This window comes from Oryzias melastigma, linkage group LG20 (genome assembly GCF_002922805.2).
Source record: "Oryzias melastigma strain HK-1 linkage group LG20, ASM292280v2, whole genome shotgun sequence".
Taxonomy (NCBI): Eukaryota; Metazoa; Chordata; class Actinopteri; order Beloniformes; family Adrianichthyidae; genus Oryzias; species Oryzias melastigma.
The window spans coordinates 6,639,900-6,661,434 of NC_050531.1; the positions used below are offsets into that span (position 1 = coordinate 6,639,900).

At 36.5% G+C, this 21,535-nt stretch overlaps 1 protein-coding gene across 4 annotated transcripts in view; it reads left to right on the forward strand.

Annotated features, from left to right (window-relative positions):
* Positions 1-21,535, forward strand: part of cacnb2a (calcium channel, voltage-dependent, beta 2a) — a 73,152-nt gene that overhangs the window by 9,246 nt on the left and 42,371 nt on the right. The window contains exon 1 of one of the 4 annotated variants that reach the window (XM_024279856.2): positions 1,034-1,596. The exons of the other annotated variants lie outside the window; for them this stretch is intronic. Within the exon in view, the coding sequence (XP_024135624.1) occupies positions 1,549-1,596 (48 nt within the window). The 5' untranslated portion in view covers positions 1,034-1,548. Of the gene's footprint in view, positions 1-1,033; positions 1,597-21,535 lie in introns of those variants that run through there. 4 annotated transcript variants of the gene reach the window in all.

The following is a 21,535-nucleotide window of genomic DNA, read 5'->3' on the forward strand; positions in this document are numbered from 1 at the left end:
CACCCCGATTTGTGTGTGCGTAATTCTTAATTTGTGTGTAATTCTTAATTTCTGCTTACTCTTTTCCTGATTTGTGCGTAACTTTGGATTTGTTTGTACGTAATTCTTGATTTGTAACTCATATAATACATTTTGTACAAAAATTACAAAATTATAAAAAATACAAAATACATTGTACACATGCACAAATTACAATTACAACAGAATGAAGCTAATTACACACATAAATCTTTAAAAATCACACACAAATGGCTTGTTACGCACACTGTGGCGAGACTGTGTTTACGTCTCACAGTTTCGCCCGTATGTGATGCGTTTAAAGGGTCACCAAACAGGGAAGTTGGAGGCTGACTCCGCCCACAGCCTGAATGTGAAAATCCCGTCAGAGGGGCGGGGCTTAGGGAAAGAACTGTTATCTTTACTGGAGCTGCAGTGAAACTTCAGAAACTCAGGATTTGATCAATCACAAAATTCAACTGTAATACCATGTTTCAACCTGTAGGGGGCAGCACACATGTGGTTTTGACTATATTTTCAAGAATTAAACAAGTTTATTTTAATTTTTCAACAAGACAGCCCTTTTAAAGCCCCATTTATAGAGGTCAACAGACAAAAAAAAGTAGATTTAGAGTTTAGTTACCCTTTAAATATAACTAGAATGTTCTCATTCGCATGTCTAATTAGTTTCAAGCTGCTTTCATTTTAATTTGTGCATGTGTAAATTGTTTTATTTTGTAATTTTAGTATTTATGCACAAAATGTATTTACAAATCAAGAATTACGCATAAATTGGGGTAACGGTACTAATTTCTCTCCCTGATTTTTGCCAATAAAAGCCCCTAAAATTTCCCATCCTCTGCTAAACCCTTTAAACCTCACCTGCCATTCATTAGGATGTTCTGTCACAGCATGCTGTCATGATGAAAATCTGTCATTTCAGCTGACTCAGCAATAACAGGACAGAAGTGGAGGGGGGGGGTGAAGTGTGTAGGTGACAGTCGTCTGCAGCAGCAGCAGCGTTGTGGTTAAATGAAAACATGAGGATTGATTTACTGCAGGAAAAGGATGGGAGGAGAAAAGAGCCAAAAATGATCTGAAAGTACATGAAGGCGAGAGTGGCCACACTAGATCCAGGAGAAGGAGAGCAGAAAGCAGGCGAGGATCTGTGCTCGTAAAGTATGCAGCATCCTCTGCGTGCTGACGGGCGTCTAAATCCTCTCGCCTCAGACTCGGGGTGCCAGCCTGTCACTGGCTGGTTCTGACACAGCCCAGCAGCACTGCAGAGGATTTGGCAGCGCTGTGGCGACTACAGATTTTTTGTGCACCTTTTTTTGGACATGGGGAAGAGCAGGATGAGAATCTGACTTTCTGAATCCAGTTTTAGGGGGACATAACAGGGAGGGGGGGTCCTATGTGGAGACTACAGCCCTCCTCCTTTAAGGATCTCTCCCTGCCGTCCGCAACCCTGTGGACCAAATCTGCGGCTATGGATCGAGGGTGAAGGTAGTGGATGCTGCAGATAGACGGGGAGTCTCCCTTGTCCCCTTCATGCCGTGCTGTGGGCTGGGCCATCGTCGGAGAGCAGAGCTTCCATATGTGAGTTTATGACTCCGATTTATGCATTTCATGATTCATGGAGCACTTTTTGGCGGTGGATAACTTTTATTATGAGTCATTATCTCTTAAACTGTTCAGAATGATCACAAATAATCAGTTTTTGTCGGTTGAGCGCTCTCTGCAGTGTTTTGTAGATGCGGCTGGATGTGATGAATCTTTTATACTCATTCTGGGCTGATATAGTATTGCTTCTATGTTATAAAAAACAGATTTATTGTTATTTTACTTCATAAATTGGAAATATTTTCTTATTTTTTCTCTTTCTTTTAATAAAAAAACAAAATATTATTATATATTTTTTTTGCTTTTCTGCTAAAATCTTGAGCACTGCAGATGTAAAACAATTACACTTATCTGCCACCAGATGGCAGTGTTGCACCATAACTGTTCACCAGTAACTGCTCAATTAAAGCTTGTACAAATGAGTCCATAAAACACCTCAATTGGATGATTATTTTAAAGGGTGATCAAAAGGATGTCTCACTTTCTAATAAAGAATAAAAATAAATGGTTGTTTCCTTCAAATTGAGGCTATTTCTGGTCACAGTTGTGGAAAAAAACTGAGTTCATTATGATGTATTGTGTCTAAAAATGTGGAATTTCACACAAATGTGTCACAAAAAAAGGAATTATGTGTTAATAACTCATAAAACAACTAATACTGAATGACTAATACACTTTATTTAATTGTTGTGGGCCCAAAAGTAAGACGAGAAAACCCCGTGGACCCTGACGTGCCGTTCCCTCTATGTCACATGTTTCCAATACGGAGCGCCAAACTGCTATTTTACGGCTGAAATGGGCCGGAACGCAGTCCTGCATTAGGCGGAATGTGGAGCGTGGAGAACCGGCCGGATGGGAGTCCGTCTGACAGACTGAGTCTTCGGTCCCAGACGCTCCTCACGGAAACTCGGCTAATTGAAGACAGCAGGGCTTACTCCATTCCCCGGTTTGTGTTCTTTGTAACCTCATTTAGCAATAAATAAAAGAGGGAAACAATTCCGGGTTTCCTTTTTGTTGGAAAGACAGCCAGCTGGGGTTTCCATTGTGTGTAGACAACCAGCAAATGGAGATTAATAGTAGGAATAAATAAAAATATACTTTCTAATATCGTTAGAAAGATTATATTTTTCCAAACACTAATATTCCTGTGTGGATAAATCATAAAACTATTAAATTTACACACATTTGAGCCTACATGCCAAAGAATTCCCACTTTTTTTTCCAGAAACTGGGAACACCGAATACACCGGAGTGGGATTTCCTGAAACACATTCTTTCACTTTTCCAGACAATATAGGAATTTCCAGAAAGCTAATTGGTCACAGAAGCTTCCTCAGGAATGTCTTGGATTTTGCTTCTTTTGCATAACCGTTGTGCGACTGGAAAGTGTGACATATACCTGCAGAGGATTCTGGGATGGAAACACTGATGTCACTCAGCATTGACCCTGAAGTACTGATGTGTATTTTGAGGGATTCACTTTCAAAAAAGTAAAGAAAAAAATCAAAATAAGGTCATTGTAGTAAAACTACTTTTTTAAATTATTGTTTTCATTTTAGTTTTGGGGTCCAACCATCTCTGAAATTAAGGAAATTGTGGGAAAATTTGATCCGACTGTTTCCAAAAATCCAGATTATGCATTATTAAAATGAATTAAATTCTTCCGGTTTGAAGGACTTTTCTTGATGAACGTTTTTTATTTATTTATTTATTTTTTTTTAGACCAGGAGTGGGCAAACCTTTTAACTCGTAGGTCACAAAGGGTTCTAGAAATTGACAGAAGGGCCGGACCAGGAGCAGATGTGTGGCTCATTTTGGTAATAGGAGAAAGAAATAACATTTAATCTATAATCTTGCTTGAATATAAATGTATTTTTTAAAACAGCACGTTTCGATGTTCTATTTGGACTTCAGCTTTAGTTTCTCATTTTAGTCCCAATTGCACCAATAGGTCCATAAATGGAAAAGCACAAACCTAGAGAGAAATGCTGCATTCAGGAGGCGTGTGAATGATCAGAAAAATGAATTCAGAAAACATCAGAAAAACAAGAATACCACTTGAACAAACATCAATGGATCTGCAGTGCATCGTCACCAGAATTACAGCAGAAATAAAACACGAATAAGGATTATAATTATGATTTATTCCAGTTCGGTGGGTCTTGATGGGCCTCCAGGTCAGATTTCCCACCATTTCATTTCATTTTTACTCAAATGTAGTTTGCTCAAAAATCATTGTTGCCACTAAATTGAAACAGAATAATTCTCTACTACAAATAAAAGTTAACCTAGCACATTGGAAACAATGAAAAAAAGACTTTTAGCTGTAAATTGGTTGAAAGATGGTCGCAAAAGTATAACATTTTGGAAAAATAACATTTCTAAAAATTACTAAACCTAACTTAAACGGAATAAAACTATCAGCTGTAAATGTTTAGATCAGAAGTTTTTTTAACCTGCAACTCTTAAAGAGCCATTTGGGTCAATTTATCACTGACAACATCCCAAAAGTTTTATTTTGGCAAAATGAAATGAAGCTTTTTTATTTTATTTTCCAACTTGAAATAGTTGATAATTTTTGTCACATTTCACGTGACTTCCTTTCAAAATAAAAGCAAAAAAATGAATTCGTTTTTCAATTTTCAGACAAAAATGAGCAAATCTAATAAATTAAATCAGAGATAATTCAGTGACATTTAAAAAAAAAACACCTAAAATCCTTGAATTTGTTTAAAAATAGAAAAATCCAGCAATCTTTAATGAGTTGAATCAAGTTTTATTTATTTAATTTTACTACATACTCACTTTTTACAGTGTTTCCTTTTTAAAAATGTTTTATTTTCCTTTAACCAGAGAGCCACAATGAGAACGCTCCGGCGTGTTTCATACAGTCCTAAACTTTATCCTCCAAAAAACAAAATTTGGTTTGAATTACAGTCATAAATTTGGATTTCTTTATATTATTCTGTTCAGAGATAATTTTCTTAGCTTTATCTCACCAGATGTTTCTTATTTGCAGTTTTGTAGCTTCTTTTATTGAATTGCCATCTAGAAAAACTTCTTTATTATTATTATTATTGTTATTCAATCATATCAGCTAGAATGATGCAGGAGAAATAATCTGTTTTTTTCTGGATTCTTAAATGAAACACACTTTACCAAATATCCAGATTCAACAGTTTTTATTTCAGAATTAACAATTCCGTTTAACTAGAAAGGAGTTTATAGAGCGAATCAGCCTTTAAGAGTCTATTTTGCCAACAAATGTTTGACAGTAGAAGACAACACCGGGTAACACTCCTGTCTGCTAGAAACGGGAAACTGAGGATCACCAAAAGTGGACAATAGAAAATGGAAAAACGTATCCGGTCTGATGAGTCTCCATTTCTGCTGCAACAGGGTCAGAATTTGGCATCAAAAAGGGAGAACATGGATCCATTCTGCCTTGTATCCATACTTCAGGTTGGTGGTGGTAGTGTAATGGTATGGGGATATTTTCTGGCACACTTTGAGCCCCTTTAGTACCAATTGAGCATTACAGGCAGCACCACAGCCGACCTGAGTATTGTTGCTGACCATCTCCTTATGACCACATCTTCTGATGATACTTCCAGACTGGTTTCTAGAACATGGAGACTCGAATGGCGTCCACAGTCGCCACATCTCAACCCAATAGAGAACCTCTGGGACGTGGTGGAACGGGAGGTCGGCATCAGGACAAATCTGCCCCTTTTAACAAATCAATAAATCAGTCAGTACAAAAGAAAAATACAAAGCCTTCTGCTGATTTGGTAAACAATAAAAGAAGATCGAGAAAGAAAGAAACTACATTTTAAATTATAACATCCACCAGTGTCAAATAAATGAACAACATCTCGGAGATGAGTCTTGGGGCCTTTTGGCATCCGGTAACAGGTACCAGAGAGCGTGCGGTGCCTTGTTTGGGTTGCACGTCTGGTTCTGGGGACGTTTTGCGTCCGGTAACAAGTACCAGAGCGCATGCGGTAACTGGTTCGGGTTACGCGTCTGGTCTTGGGGCCTTTTCGCGTCTGGTAACGGATACCAGAAAACGTGGGGTTTGGGTTACACGTCTGGTTCTGGGGCCATTTTGCATCCTGTAACGGGTACCAGAGAGCGTGCGGTGCCTTGTTCGGGTTGCGCATCTGGTTCTGGGGCCTTTTTGCGTCCGGTAACAAGTACCAGAGTGCATGCGGTAACTGGTTCGGGTTGTGCGTCTGGTCTTGGGGCCTTTTCGCGTCTGGTAATGGGTACCAGAAAAGGTGCGGTAACTGGTTCGGGTTGCGCGTCTGGTTCTGGGGCCTTTTCGTGTCTGGTAACGGGTACCAGAGAATGTGCTGTGCCGGGTTTGGGGTGCGTGTCTGGTTCTGGGGCCATTTGCCATCCATTAACCGGTACAAGAGAGTGTCTGGTGACTGGTTCGGGTTGCACATCTGGTTCTGGGGCCATTTCACCTTCGGTGACTAGTACCAGAGCGCGTGCTTTGCCGGGTTCAGGTTGCGCGTCTGGTTCTGTGGCCATTTGGCATCTGGTAACTGGTAGAGAGCGCGTGCGGTGCTGGGTTCGGGTTGCGCGTCTGGTCTTGGGGTCTTTTTGAATCCGGTAACCGGTACCAGAGCGCGTTCAGTGCCGGGTTCAGGCCGTTTTGCGTCCGCCAACGGGTACCAGAGCGCGTGCGGTGCCGGGTTGGAGCTCGATACCACCTCTGGTACCAATTAGCAGACCCGGTGATATGGGACCCTTGGTTTAATAGGAACTACCAGTTCGTCACATTTTTAGCCCCAAAGCTTCAATTTTTGACGCAGAGGGTCCTTTAGCCACACGTCAATATGTGACGGGTCGGGAGTGAGGATGTGTTGGATCCACAAGTACATCTTAACATACAAAGAGCACGAGTCCGACTGCTACAACTCCACAGAAATGCAGCTAGCATCATGCTAGCATGTTAGCATTGACAAACTGGAGCAATTTAACCTAAAAAAAAGTCTCAAACCTCAATTAGCTGCAATTGCAGAACTTAGAATTAGTGTGCAGTAAGTACTGTCTCAATTCATGATTAATTTATCTTTATAGACAGTTAAGCAATCAGAAGTTTGAAGATTAGCGTGTGCAGCTGGAAAATGGGCACAAAGAAAATCAAACTTTAGTTCTGTTCTTTTTCTTTGATTAGTTGTGGAGTTTACAAAGAAACATCTTAAAGTAATAGGATGTAAAATTGTAAAAATGATTCATTTCAACAATGAAACCACATAGCTTTAAGAACGCGGCGTGCTTGTTAACCGGACTGACCCTCATTGTTGACCACATGATGGTTTCCTGCACATCTGCTCTTCCTCATCACAGCAGTGCAGCTGCGTTTGTCAGTTCCTGGTCAGGGATGCGCTTCCTCTGGCGAATTCAACCACGTTGGGATCTTTTTCTCCGTCTCTGTGGAAACCGGCTGCTTGGAGGCAAAGCACCGTCATCAATTTTTCTGGCTCGGCTAACTAGGAATTTCTATTTGTAATTGTCACTTTCTACTAGGAAATATGCGCTTGGGGAGAAATGTAATTATTAGTTTAATAAAACACATTTTTTATGAAATACGTTGCATTAACAAAACCATATTTACTTATCCTTACCTTGTATTTTCATGTTGTGTCACAGACCGAATGAACAAAACAGATTATAACGGATTTCATTTGTATTATAGAACAGTGCTCAAAAAGAAACTCAAATAATTTCAGAAAAAGAAGCAGATGTTCTTTGAAGCCAATTAGACACAAAAATCCACCTGAGGAGAAGTTCTGCCCTAAATAAACACGTGAAATTACTAATTAAACGAGCAAAATCTGTCTTAGATGTGAGTTTTAATTAGTTTTTTTTATTTTGTTTTGAAAGAAATCATTTAACAGTCTTGGTAAATCACATTCTATATTGATTATTGCTTTGTTTGATTTATTTACTATCAAGTTATTTTTTTAAAGCAGGAAGATGTTAGAGCAGCTACTTTAAGTGGCTCCTTGTATGAAATATGGAAAAAGGTAATTTTGAAAATGGAAAATTAAGAAGAATTTGCAAAAATCAACCTGTTGAAGCTCTCAAAATGCGTTTATGTGGTTAAAATTTTACTTTTTATTGTTATTTTTGGTTAAAAAAAAACAGCATTTTTTTTTCTTTATTTTTAACTTTCAGAATATAAAAACTAGTTAAAAAATAGGATTTTTTTCTAATAGTACAAGCAAAAAAAAGGTAAATATTCAGGTTTTTTTCTCTCCATATTATTATTAATTTAGATTATTATTAGATTCATTTGGTTTATTTTAAGTTGAAACAGATTTTTCAAAATCAAACAGAAATAATTAATTTAATTGATTTTAAGTAAAAAAACACACTAATGTCATATTTGATTCATTAAATAAAATCATTATTAGCTAAAGTCTAGTAGAGTTTGATTGATTTCTTCATGTTCTTTGTTTTTAGGGTTAATATTGAATTTAAATGTTGCAGAAAATTGACTTTTTTGCTTATTTGAATTCATACTTCAAAGTTAATTAACTTAAATCAAAGTTTTGCTGTTTTTTTTTTTTTAAAGCAAAGCTGATCAACAAACTGCCAACTGAGGAGCTTTTTTATGGATAAAAATATGTATTTTTTAATAATTATGGTTTAAATTGTTGTAAGATTAACACAATTATATTTTGGGGGCAGAAGAAGATTCAAACCCCCGACTGAGGAGAGACGGAGGACGGTGCTGCTTTGTTTGTCATGGTATTTGTCTCCAAGCAAAGAGGTGTCATGACAACAGATACTACCCAGGCGAGGTGGTGCACTTCAGAGACGGAGCGGAGGGAGGGAAGGAGAAGACAAAAAAAAAAGGTGTCATGGAGTAATAAGCAGAACAGCTGAGTTCTAAAGGAAAATGAGGGCTGAAAATAACTGGAGTTTTGCTGCTTCTGTCTCAGCTCTCAGTCCTAATACTTCCTTATAGCCTTGGGAGCCGGCCGCAGAGATGCGCCACGATTGGGTGCAGGCGGCGGCTGTGCAGGGCGGAGTTAAACCTGCACCGATGCTTCATATTCATACTAAGCTTGAATACATAATCAGTCCATCAGGTCAGCTGTGTCCTGACAGCTGGAAGAAACTCCCGACTGCTGGATATATTTTTTTTCCCGCTCTGCAAACTTTTTTGGATGCCGGATCGGGTCGGAGAGGGAGTTCTGGGCTCCGACGACTCATGGCTAGGCCCGTCACCCCTGATCCGGCTCCGCCGCGCAACAGGTTGTGGCGCTGAGATCTGCTGAGGAGTGGGGGGGGCTCCTCTGATGTCGTTGCCATGAACAAACAAAATAAAAACAAAAATGTCTCATGGGTAAGTGAGGTGCGTTTGTACATTTAATTTATCCTTTAAAAGCTAAAATCAGCTGATAAAACTGATTTTCAACAGATTCCATCCAGATGCATTATCATCTGTCATGTTTCTGCCCCCATTGGCTCTTCAAAGCTTAGAGCTTTAGATATTACGTAACTACAAGCTACTACATGACCACTTTATAAAATCTGGTTATCATTAAGCCTTCCGCGCCGCGCTACAAGCAAACGTGGATAAATCTTTGTAGATTAAAGTGTGTTAAAGCTTAAAGCAGAAAACGCTCACCTGTAGGGTACGAAAAAAGAGTAACAGCAGGTAAGCTTGTGTTTTCGCTCCGGTTTTGAACGCATCTGATATCTGATTATTTGCCACTGCCACAGATCAGGGGAGATTATAGTGAGACTGGCTTTACAGGGATAAAATCAGCTACTTGGGGGTAGGGGGTGGGGCATGGGAGAGGGAGATACAAGGTACTATAAAAAATAAAACTATTTTTTCTGTTGGTTTGCATTGTTTTTATGTAACTCCAGCTGTTCGGTACAAGTAGAAATTAATTTGAAGTCCATCTTTACATCTTGTAGCGTGTGCATGCACATATATTTGCTTATACGTGCATTCCTCCGGAGGGAAACGCTGCTCCATTTTTCTCCACCCATGTGGCGCATATGTCAGGATTTCTGCGACTGACTGAACCTCAAACACTTTAACAATTGAGGTGTCACACTCCAGTCTAGAGGGTTGTGTGAAAAGACGAACATAAGGGAAAGAAAAACTCACAAAGTTGCCAAGAATGGAAGTAATCTAGAATTTATTTACAGAAATAACTGACATTTTCAAGGGATTTCTGTTGGAAGATGCTTATTTGAAGGGGTCGTACCCTGAAAACCCATTATTTTTTAGCTTTTAAGTGTGTTATTCATTCCTTACATAAAGAACATAACCCCAAACAATATTTTGATCTGTTCTGAGTAATCCTCTAAACCAGGAGTCGGCAACCTTTAACAGTAAAAGATCCATTTGGGCTCCTTTTCTACTGATCAAAACCCAGAAGGAGCAGCATAGCCTTTAAGAAATTTTTGATTTGCATTCATGACCATCTTTTTTTCTCTTTTCTTTTTTTAAATATATATGAATTATATCAACTTTTCGCACGAACAAAAGCAAAAACATAAAAAATACCATAGCACTTCTCAAAATGGGATTTTTAAAACATTTTTTACCTTTAGTAAAGGCCAAATTAGCGAAAAAAGCTAGCTTGTTGACTAATTACTAGCTGAACTAGAAATTAGCATAAAATACCTCAGTAAATTAAATCAGGCAAAAAGGTTAGCATGTTGCTAAAATAAAATCTAAACTCTAAATTAGCCTAAAAACTCCGGAAGATAACAGATTAGCAGAAATGTTAGCATATTGCTAAAATATTAGCTGCAAATTAGCATAAAAAAAATCATTAGAGGCCAGATTAGCCAAAAAAAAAGCTCAATTACTAGCAGAATTCCTAAATGGCCTAAAATTTCTCTGTAAACTAAATTAGTCAAAAATGTTAGCCTGTTGCTAAAATAGAAGCTAAACTCTAAATTAGCCTAAAAACTCCAGTAGATAACTAATTAGCCAAACATTTTAGCATTGAAAGTTATTTAAGGTTTAAGTTTAATTTATTCTGGAATTATATTCCTGCCGTTTTATTATTCAAAATTATGCTAAAAAGTTACGGTTTTAATGTTAATAAATTGGCATTCTGCTAGCTTTGTGGACTATTTTGGCTTTTACTACGATTTTTTGGGCTGTTTTGGAGTTTAGCTAATATTTTAGCTTCATGCTAGCTATTTTGGCTAATCGGAACCGTTCGACTGGATAGCTTGTTGGACCGGTGATATTTGGCCCAAAACGAATTCTTCCCTTCTCCATTCACCTTCGTTTAGACCTCCAAACAGAGAGTTGTGAAAAAATAGTGTCTCATATTTTAGACGTCACTTTTGTTTAATTATCGATAGTACGCTAGCGTTAGCGCTGAGCTTCTAGCACTCAAATATACATAACAACAGCAGTTTTACAACTTTAAAAAGGTCATGCTGCAACAAAAACTTACATTTACATGTACATTTCTGTGTTTCAGAGTGCACACAAAAAGCACTTTCTAATAACAACGCGGTTTACCCTCACAACGAAGGACTTTGAATCCCTCTGCTTGTAGGGTTGGATTTAAAAAATAAAAATATGAAAAAATAAAAATATCCCGGACACACTTGCACTAAAAATGCCCCTTCAAATGGAGGGAAGAGAGAAAGGAAGAATTCGGATTGGGTTTTAGTGTGACGGGCTCTGCGCTAGCAATTAACTGGTTGGGAAGAGGGGGTGGGGTTGCTCCACAACTCAGAGGTGAATTTTTATTGAACTCATAGACATATATCAGTCCACTGGACAAAGCTAGGTGTTGACGTCACGCATAGAAAACGCTTTACCTCAGGCTAAAAAGACCGTCTCTGTGACTTCCTGATCGTTTACCGCCATTTTGAAACCAGTCAACAGTGATTGGTCCGAGTCTGTTTTTAGAGGAATTACTGTCGCCAATCATGAGTGATTGTTCAAAGTCCACATCCGTTCCACTAAAAGAAGGCTCAAAAGAAGATGTCAACAAATGTTCGAGGCGGGGCCAGCAGGCTTAAAAAAAGAAAAAAAAAACTTTTTTTCTGGTTACTAACTGGTGCGTACCAGATAGTAACCAGAAACAGTTAGAACCAAAAGATATATATATTTTTTTTACATCCATGTCCCTTTCGGGGCTCCGTACTGATGCACAGTCAGAAATGTTTTTGTTAGTTTTAGGATGTTCAGAGATGAAAGCGTCTTTTCCTAACAGAATCAGAGATTTGTTCTGACTCTAAGTTTCCTCTGAATGGAATCCACAGAATTTTCATCATGTGAACCATCATGAAGTCTTCTTTTATCATAAAAAGTGCGAAAGCTTTATTTACATTTTGAGGGTGTTTTTATTTGCATTTGGTGAAACCGAAGCTTCTGTTTTTGTTTTTATTTTTTTCTGGAGGAGCTTGTTTGATGCAGACGCAGCTGAGCCTGTGTCCACTTTCCTATCCAATAAGCTTAATGACTTTGAGGGCCACATCCATAATCACAGCGGTGGGTCGTGCCACATGGATTAGAACTCCAGATGGTGCTGTTACTGCCTGTCTGTCTGTCTGTCTGTCTGTCTGTCTGGCAACGAATGTACAGCTGCGGGAGGTCACATGTTTACAACGGTGGTCACTCACTCTAAAGATATCAGCGTGGTTTCAGAAAGGGGGCGGGGCTAAGGTATGTTTGTAGAGCCTGCGCCTCTCTCTGGTTGATTGGACCGTGCGACAGATGTCACACTATCAAATTAAAGCTGAATGCCCAGCCAGCTAAAGCAAAACACTTGAGGGCGAACCATGACACCACGGAGCTTAAACACTCGCGCCTGTGTCAACTTCTGCCCAAATCGGAGCCCGATCGGCCTTATTGGTCGTGAGGAGCGCTGGAAGACGTCTCACCTCCTCTGGATTTAGAGCTTCAGGCACCTTTATCCCTTTTGACTGAGACAGAAAGGCTAGCGCTTCTTTATTTTATTTATTTATTGTTAATGCCAGCCGTTAGCTGCTTTTATCCCTGGGTCATAGTGCTTTAAAAAAAAAAAAAAAAAGAAAAACTGGGGATTTACATAATTTATTACGGTCGGTGTAGTGTGCACAGATGACACAGGTGGCCGGGGCATTGTGGGGGAACGAGCATGCCTAAGAAGCCAAAGGTAAAGGTGAATTACGCAGTTTTTTATGCATTTTTTTGAGTACTTTCAATTCTAATCATGTCTTTGTTGTGAAAGTTTGTTTTTTGGAGTGGGTAAGACTTTTGCAAACTGGTGTGTAGTCTGCGTGTTTGCATGTAGCTTACCGGTGGTGAGGGCTTAGTTTTTGTGGTGGATTATTGTAGCGCTCCATCGTTCTTCTATAAGCTGACTCTTTTTTTTAAGTGAAAGACAATCTGCAGAGTCCTCTTTCTCTTCTCCACATGCAGATAACTCAGTAACAGTGTATTTTCTTACAATTAGATGCTCTGTAAAATGATATTGCCGCTTAAAAAAGTTGTTTGAAACTATATTTCAAATAATTGTATCTGTAAAACCGCTTTGCGTTCTTTTTTGTTGGCTTGCTGAATATTTATTGAGATTATTCAACTAAAAAAAATTGCAAATATTTAAGACTTTTAGTATATAAAATTGGTGCCATTCACATTTTCATTTTAAACTTTTTAGTTGTTGAACCCAAAAACAAAAGTCTGGTGGATTTCTAAAAGAAAATGATGAAATATTTCGGTTTAGCACTATAAAATTCACAATAAAGCATGTTTTATTTTTCAAAATAAAACATAAGTTAAATGAATTATATTTAAAAATAATGTATATTAAACGTTTTGTAGTTTAAAAACCATTAAAAAAGCTGAAGATAATTTTTTTATTATTTAGCTACTTGACAATATTTTATAGATGTTTTTGACTGTAAAATCACAATTTTTTCCCAGTTTGCATCCATGTTTCATGTCAGTCACGTCTTGTATTTTCAGTCATGAATGGGTTGGAAAATTGAAGCAGATTTAAATCTCCTTACAAAGAAAAGCAATCACTAAAAGTGAGTCAGGGGATGAAGTGGGCTCTGTGCAGTCTCCTCTCAGGACACGTGGTAAAGAGATTTCACATGCACTCTATTTCTTCTCTTTTTTTAAAAATACTCGTTTAATAATTCGCTAATTTTGCACTTTCAGCAAATAGAATTTTCAATTCTGACATTTATGCTTCAAATATTTGTCGTTATATGACGCTCATGTGAAGCAAAATTAGCTAAACATTAAAAAAAAAAGCTTCTTTATCCCTCAATTGTAGCTCGTTGGTTATCTGAATAAATAATACATTTGAAGTTTTGGTTCATTTCTTATAAGCTTTGTTATTCATTTTTAAGATTTTTGTCCGATAAATGAGCAAAATGATGGTAAAAAGGTTGAATCTTATCTTTTGTTGCACAACAGGGTTTAGTAGAGGCAAAGTTCTTAAAGGTCCACTCCAATGAAAACTGTGTTTTTTGAGTTTTTGACATGTACATGTGGCAGTTTTCTTATGAAAGAGAACAAATTTAATAAGAAATCTTTTCATTTTTGCATTTTTGGGTATTTCTTCTTTTAAATCGCTGTCAATTAAATGTTGCAAATAGGATAGAAACTTCTTAAAACCAATAATTACTGTTTATCCGTCCCTTTTCATTTTTGAGCGGCGAACTGATTATTAATATTCATCAGCAAATAGCTTCAATATTGGAATAATTAAAGACATAAACTAAAGCTTTCCTGTTTGAACATCAAAAGTTACAAAAACAAAACTATTCGATCCATGAAGCTCTTCACTTTTCCTCGTTTAATTTGGAATCAAAACGATACGGCTAGACATTACCAATATTGCATGACATGTTTTTGCAGCAGGGATGAAGATTTAAAATAGCAAAAAACTCGGCTATTATCATCAGAAAGAGATTTAGGGTGGGGCTACTTAGCTGGCACCAACGGCCACGCCCACATAGAGGAGATTTTGGAAACAGAGGCTTCAGATACAAACAAAATATGGCTTTTTGAGACATTTAGTTTGTGGGATTTTGGTTAAAAATGACATAATCGTAATTGAAACACTACTGGGAACACTTTTATTTTTATTTTTTTTGTCATAAGGGGATTTTAAAGACCCACTCCAATGAAAATTGTAATTTTTGGGTGTTCTTGTAGCATTTTTATTATTATGGAGTTCCTGTATTCATTATTTCTGAGTATTTCTTCATTGTGAACAAGCTCCCTGCTCTGCATTTTCGTTTTACTGGTAATGTTAGGTTGAGGGTGCGATGGACTGTAAGCTAGTGGGAGAGTTCCTCTGCACAATAGTCCCGCCCACAACTCAGAGGGGAATTTCTGTTGACGTTTTGACACAAAAACTGTGATTTAGAAAAGAGATTTTGTTTTATTTTAGCTAAAAATGACAAACATAATTTGATTTTATTATAAACCAACGTTTTAATGTTTTTATTCTAAAGTATAGGGAGGAAAAGTTTGACTTGACTTTCTGCACCAGGAGGATCTCATCTGACACAGAATGTATTTTATTTTGAAAGGAACTTGTATGTGTTGCTGTCAAAAGAAAAATAAGTTAAAATTGATGTAAATAGAACAATATAACCCTGATAAATTTCAAATTTTGTACGTATTTAAAAGCGGTATTTTCTAAATGAATGGATTATTGGACGCAAAAACATAATATTTCGTATTTGTTTAATGAAATAGTTCGTATCTGTGTTTGTGACCTTAGTGTGACTGTTTTTGTTCCTATGTGGAAGCACTGATGTGTTGATTTGTTCAGTGAGCGTGAAGTGACTGGGTTACCACCACGCGCCGCCCAGCAGTCACCACTCTTTGCATGGTGTTGTACATGTCAGCACCAGAGTTTTTGCTCCCTTTAAGTTGTCCAGAAACTCCGAGCTCATGATCTTCCTTCCCTTCGACATGCTCGACTGGCTGCCCTTATCTCCTCGGACTAAACACATCTTAGGAAGGGTAAGCTGGAGTGACTTTTTTGACTGAAAAAAAGATAATTTGTGTACTTTTCCTGGCTTTAAAGGTGAAATAATTCCCAAAGATATGAAGATTACAATATATATGGTAAGAATTGAAGACATTTGCCTGCTTCCTGATGTCTCACCAGCCGTCATTAGATTGTCCCAGGGCTCAGAGGGGCTGGCACGTTGGCAGCTGCAGCTAGGTAACCTCGGTTTGGTGCAGGCTGCCAACCCTGGGGCTTTTATCCGATGAAATTCAGTCACATCAGACTTGGCATGGATTCCTCCGCTCATGGATCCTTTGTGTCATGATCAATACAATCCACTGTAAATGTATCATACCCAGTCAAAGATTTACTCTCTATTTATACTTTCTGGAACAAATTCTTTAACTTTTGTTGATGTAGGACACGCGTCAAAGAAGTCAAGGCCCGGGGGCCGGATCCGGCCCTCCAGATCATTTTATTTTATTGTTATTAATGGCCTGATGTTATCTTGCGCTTATTTCTAACTTGAATAATTTTGACAAAATATATTTTTATTGAGAGTAAAAATTTGAAAGTTAAGATTTAAGTTGATTTATTCAGGAATAATATTCCTGCCTTTTTATTATTCATAATTATGTCAAAAAGTCCTGGTTTTAAAGTTTAAAAATTGGCATTGCTTGAGCTTTTTACTAAGTTACCGTACTTACTTACTTACTTTTTAGGCCATTTTGGAGTTTAGCTACATGCTAGCTGTTTTGGCTAATCTAGGCTTTTTTAAGTTATTTTGGCTATTTTGAAGTTTAGCTATTTTTTCAGCTACACGTTAGCTGTTTTGGCTAATTTTGTTGTTTTTTTTTAAAGGGGCCTAACATGAAAATTCAACTTTCTGATGTTTTAAATGCATTTTGCTGTTCATTCCTCTCTATAAAGAACCCCAAAACGGCATTTTGATCCGTTCATGCATTTAAAAGTAAAACCTGCACTGTCTGCAGCAGCCCCTCCCATACCCACGAAAACGAGCGGTTGGAAACGTGCTGACATAAGATTGATCCCTCCAGGAGGAGTCTGCTCTGAGAGCTCCGCCTCCAGACTAACACAACCCTCAATTTATCCCCTACCCAGTGATAATCAGTAAAAAAACTTTCATTTTAGATGAAGACTACTGTATATCTTCCAATTGTGTCCTGTCTTCAATAAATTCCAGCTCAAATAGGTGTTTATTACTTTATAAGCAGCGCTCCTTTAAAGATGAGGACTCACCACCAACTTGCAAAGTGCTCTGGATTTTAAAAAGTAAATAAGTAAGTTACTCATTTTTTATTTAGAGAAAATATATTTACATTTTTTCTTTATATTTTTGTTCATGCAAAAAGGTTGATTTTTTTTACAAATACAAAGCAGAATCATGAGAGAAAACATGTTGAAGGTTGCAAATCCTGATTTAGGTAAAACAAAGAAAAAATTCTGAATCAGATCGTCAAACGTAGTTGATTTTTTTTTTTTTAATTGATCGACGTGTGAAATCAAATCATGTGTGATGATAAGATAAATTTTCCCACTTTTAGTTAATAAAATACCAGCTGTAACCAGCTGCTAAAAACTATTTCCCCCAAAAATATGTAAAATATTCAAGAATAAAGTGGAAATATGTAATAGATTCGGGTCGTGTCAGCGGGTCTATTTTATGTTGAAACGTTACAATGACATGACTAAAATAGTGTTTTTCTTTAATGCCAAAACATTACTTTAAAGTACGTTGCTGTTAAATAAAAGCAGGATTAGAAAACTGCATTTGGTTTCATGACGCCCTTTTATGGTCAGGGTTTATCTAGCACCACTTAAGGGCTTTGCAGAGTTTAATTTGTGTAATGGCATTCTTGGCAAGGCCCCGTCCTTTTGGGGAGCCCGTTTGATTTTTCTTTAGTGATCTAATTGTAATGAACTTCAGCACATTAGTGGTCCATTTGAGTTTACTGTACATAGTCTTTCTGGCATATGATGGGAACTGTTGGGAGAGGAGGAAGAACACGGTTATTTGGTGTCATGTTTTTCTCCTTCGCTGTAAAATCATGGAGTTTAACTCATAATTGTGTGAATGTTTAGTAAGCATTCACACTATAGTGATTCTCCTGCTCCTTTATCCATGTTTTTTGGCACGTAAAAACCCAATCACACTTTCAGCAATGCTGATTATTACTGCTTGTACCTTTGATATTCATAAACTTTAAAGTTTTGGAGATTTTGAGCAAAATATGCCCCATAGGAAATGAATAAGAAGGTATTTTAAAAATGTAAGTAGATTGGAAGCAAACCTATAAATATATTCATGGGCTATGTTTAAAATTGTTTAAAGTAATAAAAAAATAGAGTTTACCAAGTATATTAGCTACATCCCGGAATTTTTTCAAATTTATGGAGGTTTCTTGGGCCAATTTAGAGTTTAGCTAGTATTTTAGCTACACGCTAACGTTTTTGGATAATTTGTTTGACGGAGATTTTTATAGGTAATTTAGAGTTTAGCTAATATTTTAGCAACATGCTAAAGTTTTTGGCTAATTTATGGAGTTTTCTTAAGCAAATTTGGAGTTTAGCTAATATTTTAGCAACATGCTAAAGTTTTGGGCTTTTTTGTGGATTGTTATAGGTAATTTAGAGTTTAGCTAATATTTTAACAACATGCTAAAGTTTTGGCTAATTTGTTGACTGAGATCTTTGTAGGTAATTTAGAGTTTAGCTAATATTTTAACAACATGCTAAAGTTTTTGGCTAATTTATGGAGTTTTCTTAAACAAATTTAGAGTTTAGCTAATATTTTAGCACCATGTGAAAGTTTTTGGCTAATTTGTTGATTTTTTTTAGGCTAATTTAGAGTTTAGCTAATATTTTAACAACATGCTAAAGTTTTGGCTAATTTGTTGAATTTCTTAGGCTAATTTAGAGTTTAGCTAATATTTTAGCACCATGTGAAAGTTTTTGGCTAATTTGTCCATTTTTTAGGCTAATATAAAGTGCAGCAAATATTTTAGCAACATGCTGATGGTTTTGGCTAATTTTTTGAGCTAAGACTTTTATTGGCTAATTTAGAGTTTGGCTAATATTTCAGCAACATGCTAAAGTTTTGGGGTAACTTTGTTATGCTAAGGTTTTTATAGGCTAACTTACAGTAGCAATTTTACAGCAGATTTTTCAGAAATTTAGGTTAACTGCATTTCATAGTTCTTTAACAAAATTTCCAGTATTTTAGCAAATTTAACATTTTGTAAATCGCTCTTGTATTTTCAGCAAATCCCTACAACATATTTAGCAACAACTTTCAGTAAAAAAGCCTTCACACTAGCATTATCGCAGGTAATGCAACTTTTCTAGTTTTGTTTTCTGGAAAGTGTTGTTTGGGGCGTTTCCTCGCTTCAAGAAATGGTCCTGCAGTAGTGACAATAAATGAGTCCTCTTTCCAATCTTCTTTAAAGACCCAATTGGATCATCTTTTGATCTATTTTTAAAATAGTGGTCTTTTATTTATGATTATACCGTTTTTAACCATCGTTTTAACCCCTTCATGCGGTGACAGTTTGTGACGATGAACGATCAAAACTTAAAATCTGTCAGTTCAAGATACACCTTAATATCATGTTTTGTATGTTTTTATTCATATAAATTTATAAATAAAGATAAGTTAGTTGTTTAAATCTGGGAAAGTGCTGTCAGCGTGTTTGCAGGGTGTTCCATTGATTTCTGTCTGTGGTGTAATTACTGCTGGCTGGTTGTCTTCTATGCTGGCCTCTGTGTAGTGTGATGTCACTGTGTGCACCAACACCAAGGGAGAGCTGGGCATCATCATCATCATCATCATCATTATTGTTGTCATTTTGCCGCTCATCCAGAACCAAGGGAAATTGATCTGTCAAAGCCCACTTTACAGTTTTTTTTATTCTTCACACACTGCACTGTTTATATTAGTTCACCTGCAGCACTTTTTTGTGCAGATAAAGATTAAAAACAGAAAACATTTATACAAAATGTTGTTTTCTTTGTGCTCATGTATTATTGCAGAAAAAAGGTTTGACTTATAGACCAAAGCAGTGTATAAAAAAGATTTTTTTACATATTTGTTCTAATTTTGTGTTTTATTTTTGCATAAATCTTGTTCTATTTTTATTCAATTCTTTGTGATTTCGTGCAAACATGTTTGGATTGTGAACCTCCCGATCATAACGTCACACAGCAGCAGTTGTGACATACATTTGATGTAAGACATCATTCCAGAACACAAATCCATTTTCATGGTGAAATGAAAACAGCCATTCTACAGAAAGTCACGTGTGAACGTCCTGGATGATAATCCATGGAACGGGGTTAACCCTGATCAAACACAGCATAATCTGGGATTTAGAGCGGGTTATGCAGAGAACATTTTTCTACTATTTCAAATATGTATATTGAAAAAAAACATCTAGATTTCAACAAAATGACAAATGAAGCTCAGAGTAGGGAGGATTTTAGACACTTAGTATACAATGTTAGAGTTTATAGGACATATATTAAGATAATTAAGATCAGAATTGCATTTTTGAGTATTTATTTATTCAAATTTGTTTGTCAGAAGCTAACAAAAACTTTGGTAAAAAAAAATCATTAGTGATCCGTATACATTTCGTTTTCTTCAAATTTTTGCCGAACTCCATAGCCAAGCTGGAGCACTTTTTAATGAAACTGGGACCTAAACCAGAAACATTTATTTAAATAAAACTAGGGCTGGGAATTGGTTGAAAAGAAATTAACTAATTAATCGCAAACCTGGAAGAAATTAATCGCGATCAATTGCTAAATGTTTGTTAAGTCCCAGTATTTGCCGACCACTTATTATCTGTGAATAATCACAATATGAAATCACACACCAAACTCTAAATTTAGAACATTTATTTTAATTACTGTTGTTAATCGATCACAAAAAATTATTAATTAATCGCACTTTTGTGTTGGTCTTAATCACGATTAATCACAATGTTTTAACAGGTAAAATGTATTTATACAGTTTGGCTCTAGATTTTTTGTGAGAATGTTATATAAACCTCAAAAATAGCAAGAATAAAATATAATTGAATTGACCTTTCTTTTGGTATAAGTGGGATGCCTGAACCGCAGAATTAAAGTGAAGGACTGTATCTTCAATTAATTTAACGCATTAATTTGTTTTTATTAATCGCGTTTGTTAATGCGTTAATGTGTTAACATTCACAGCCCTAAATAAAATCTATTTTCCAGTGCAAGATTGCATCATTGTGACAACCAACCCCGTTCTCCTCTACCTGTTACACAATATATGTTACAAAGTTAAATATCTACATTTGAGCCAATATAAGACAAAAGTCTAATTCAAAGCTCAGTGTATCCGGACTGCATGCAGTGTGAGGCAAAATTCAAATCTGCAGAAACAATCATATTTTTCAGAGAACAAGTTGTTTTTCTTGGATAGTTTGGTCAGGAGTCTGACGTATATGTGTTTTTTAATATAAATAAATAGCAACAACAACTGCTAGGTTGTAAATACAGTTTTTGCTACTGACAGCAACGCAGAAGAAGAAGCACCGCTCACTCCTACATCGGGTTTGGTGGAATTGATCCAAAACGAGGATAAAAAATTCAACGGATTTAAAGTGATAAGAGTTTAGTTGACTTGTTAGCCTGTTCATTGTGTCACGATTATCCTAATAATTGTTTGTGTGTTACTAGATTCCTCAGTTTATTCAGTTTATTATGATTTTCCTTTCAGGATGAAATGTCTGTTCTTGTTTCTGTATTTGTTAAAAAAATATCTCTTAAAAGTTGGACTTATTTATTACTTTTTTAGTCTTTATTGTGCTTTTTTTGCAACTTTTTTTCCTAAAAATACAGTATGTCCTAGAAAATGACTTTAATTTTGGCAAAAATGGCCAAATCAT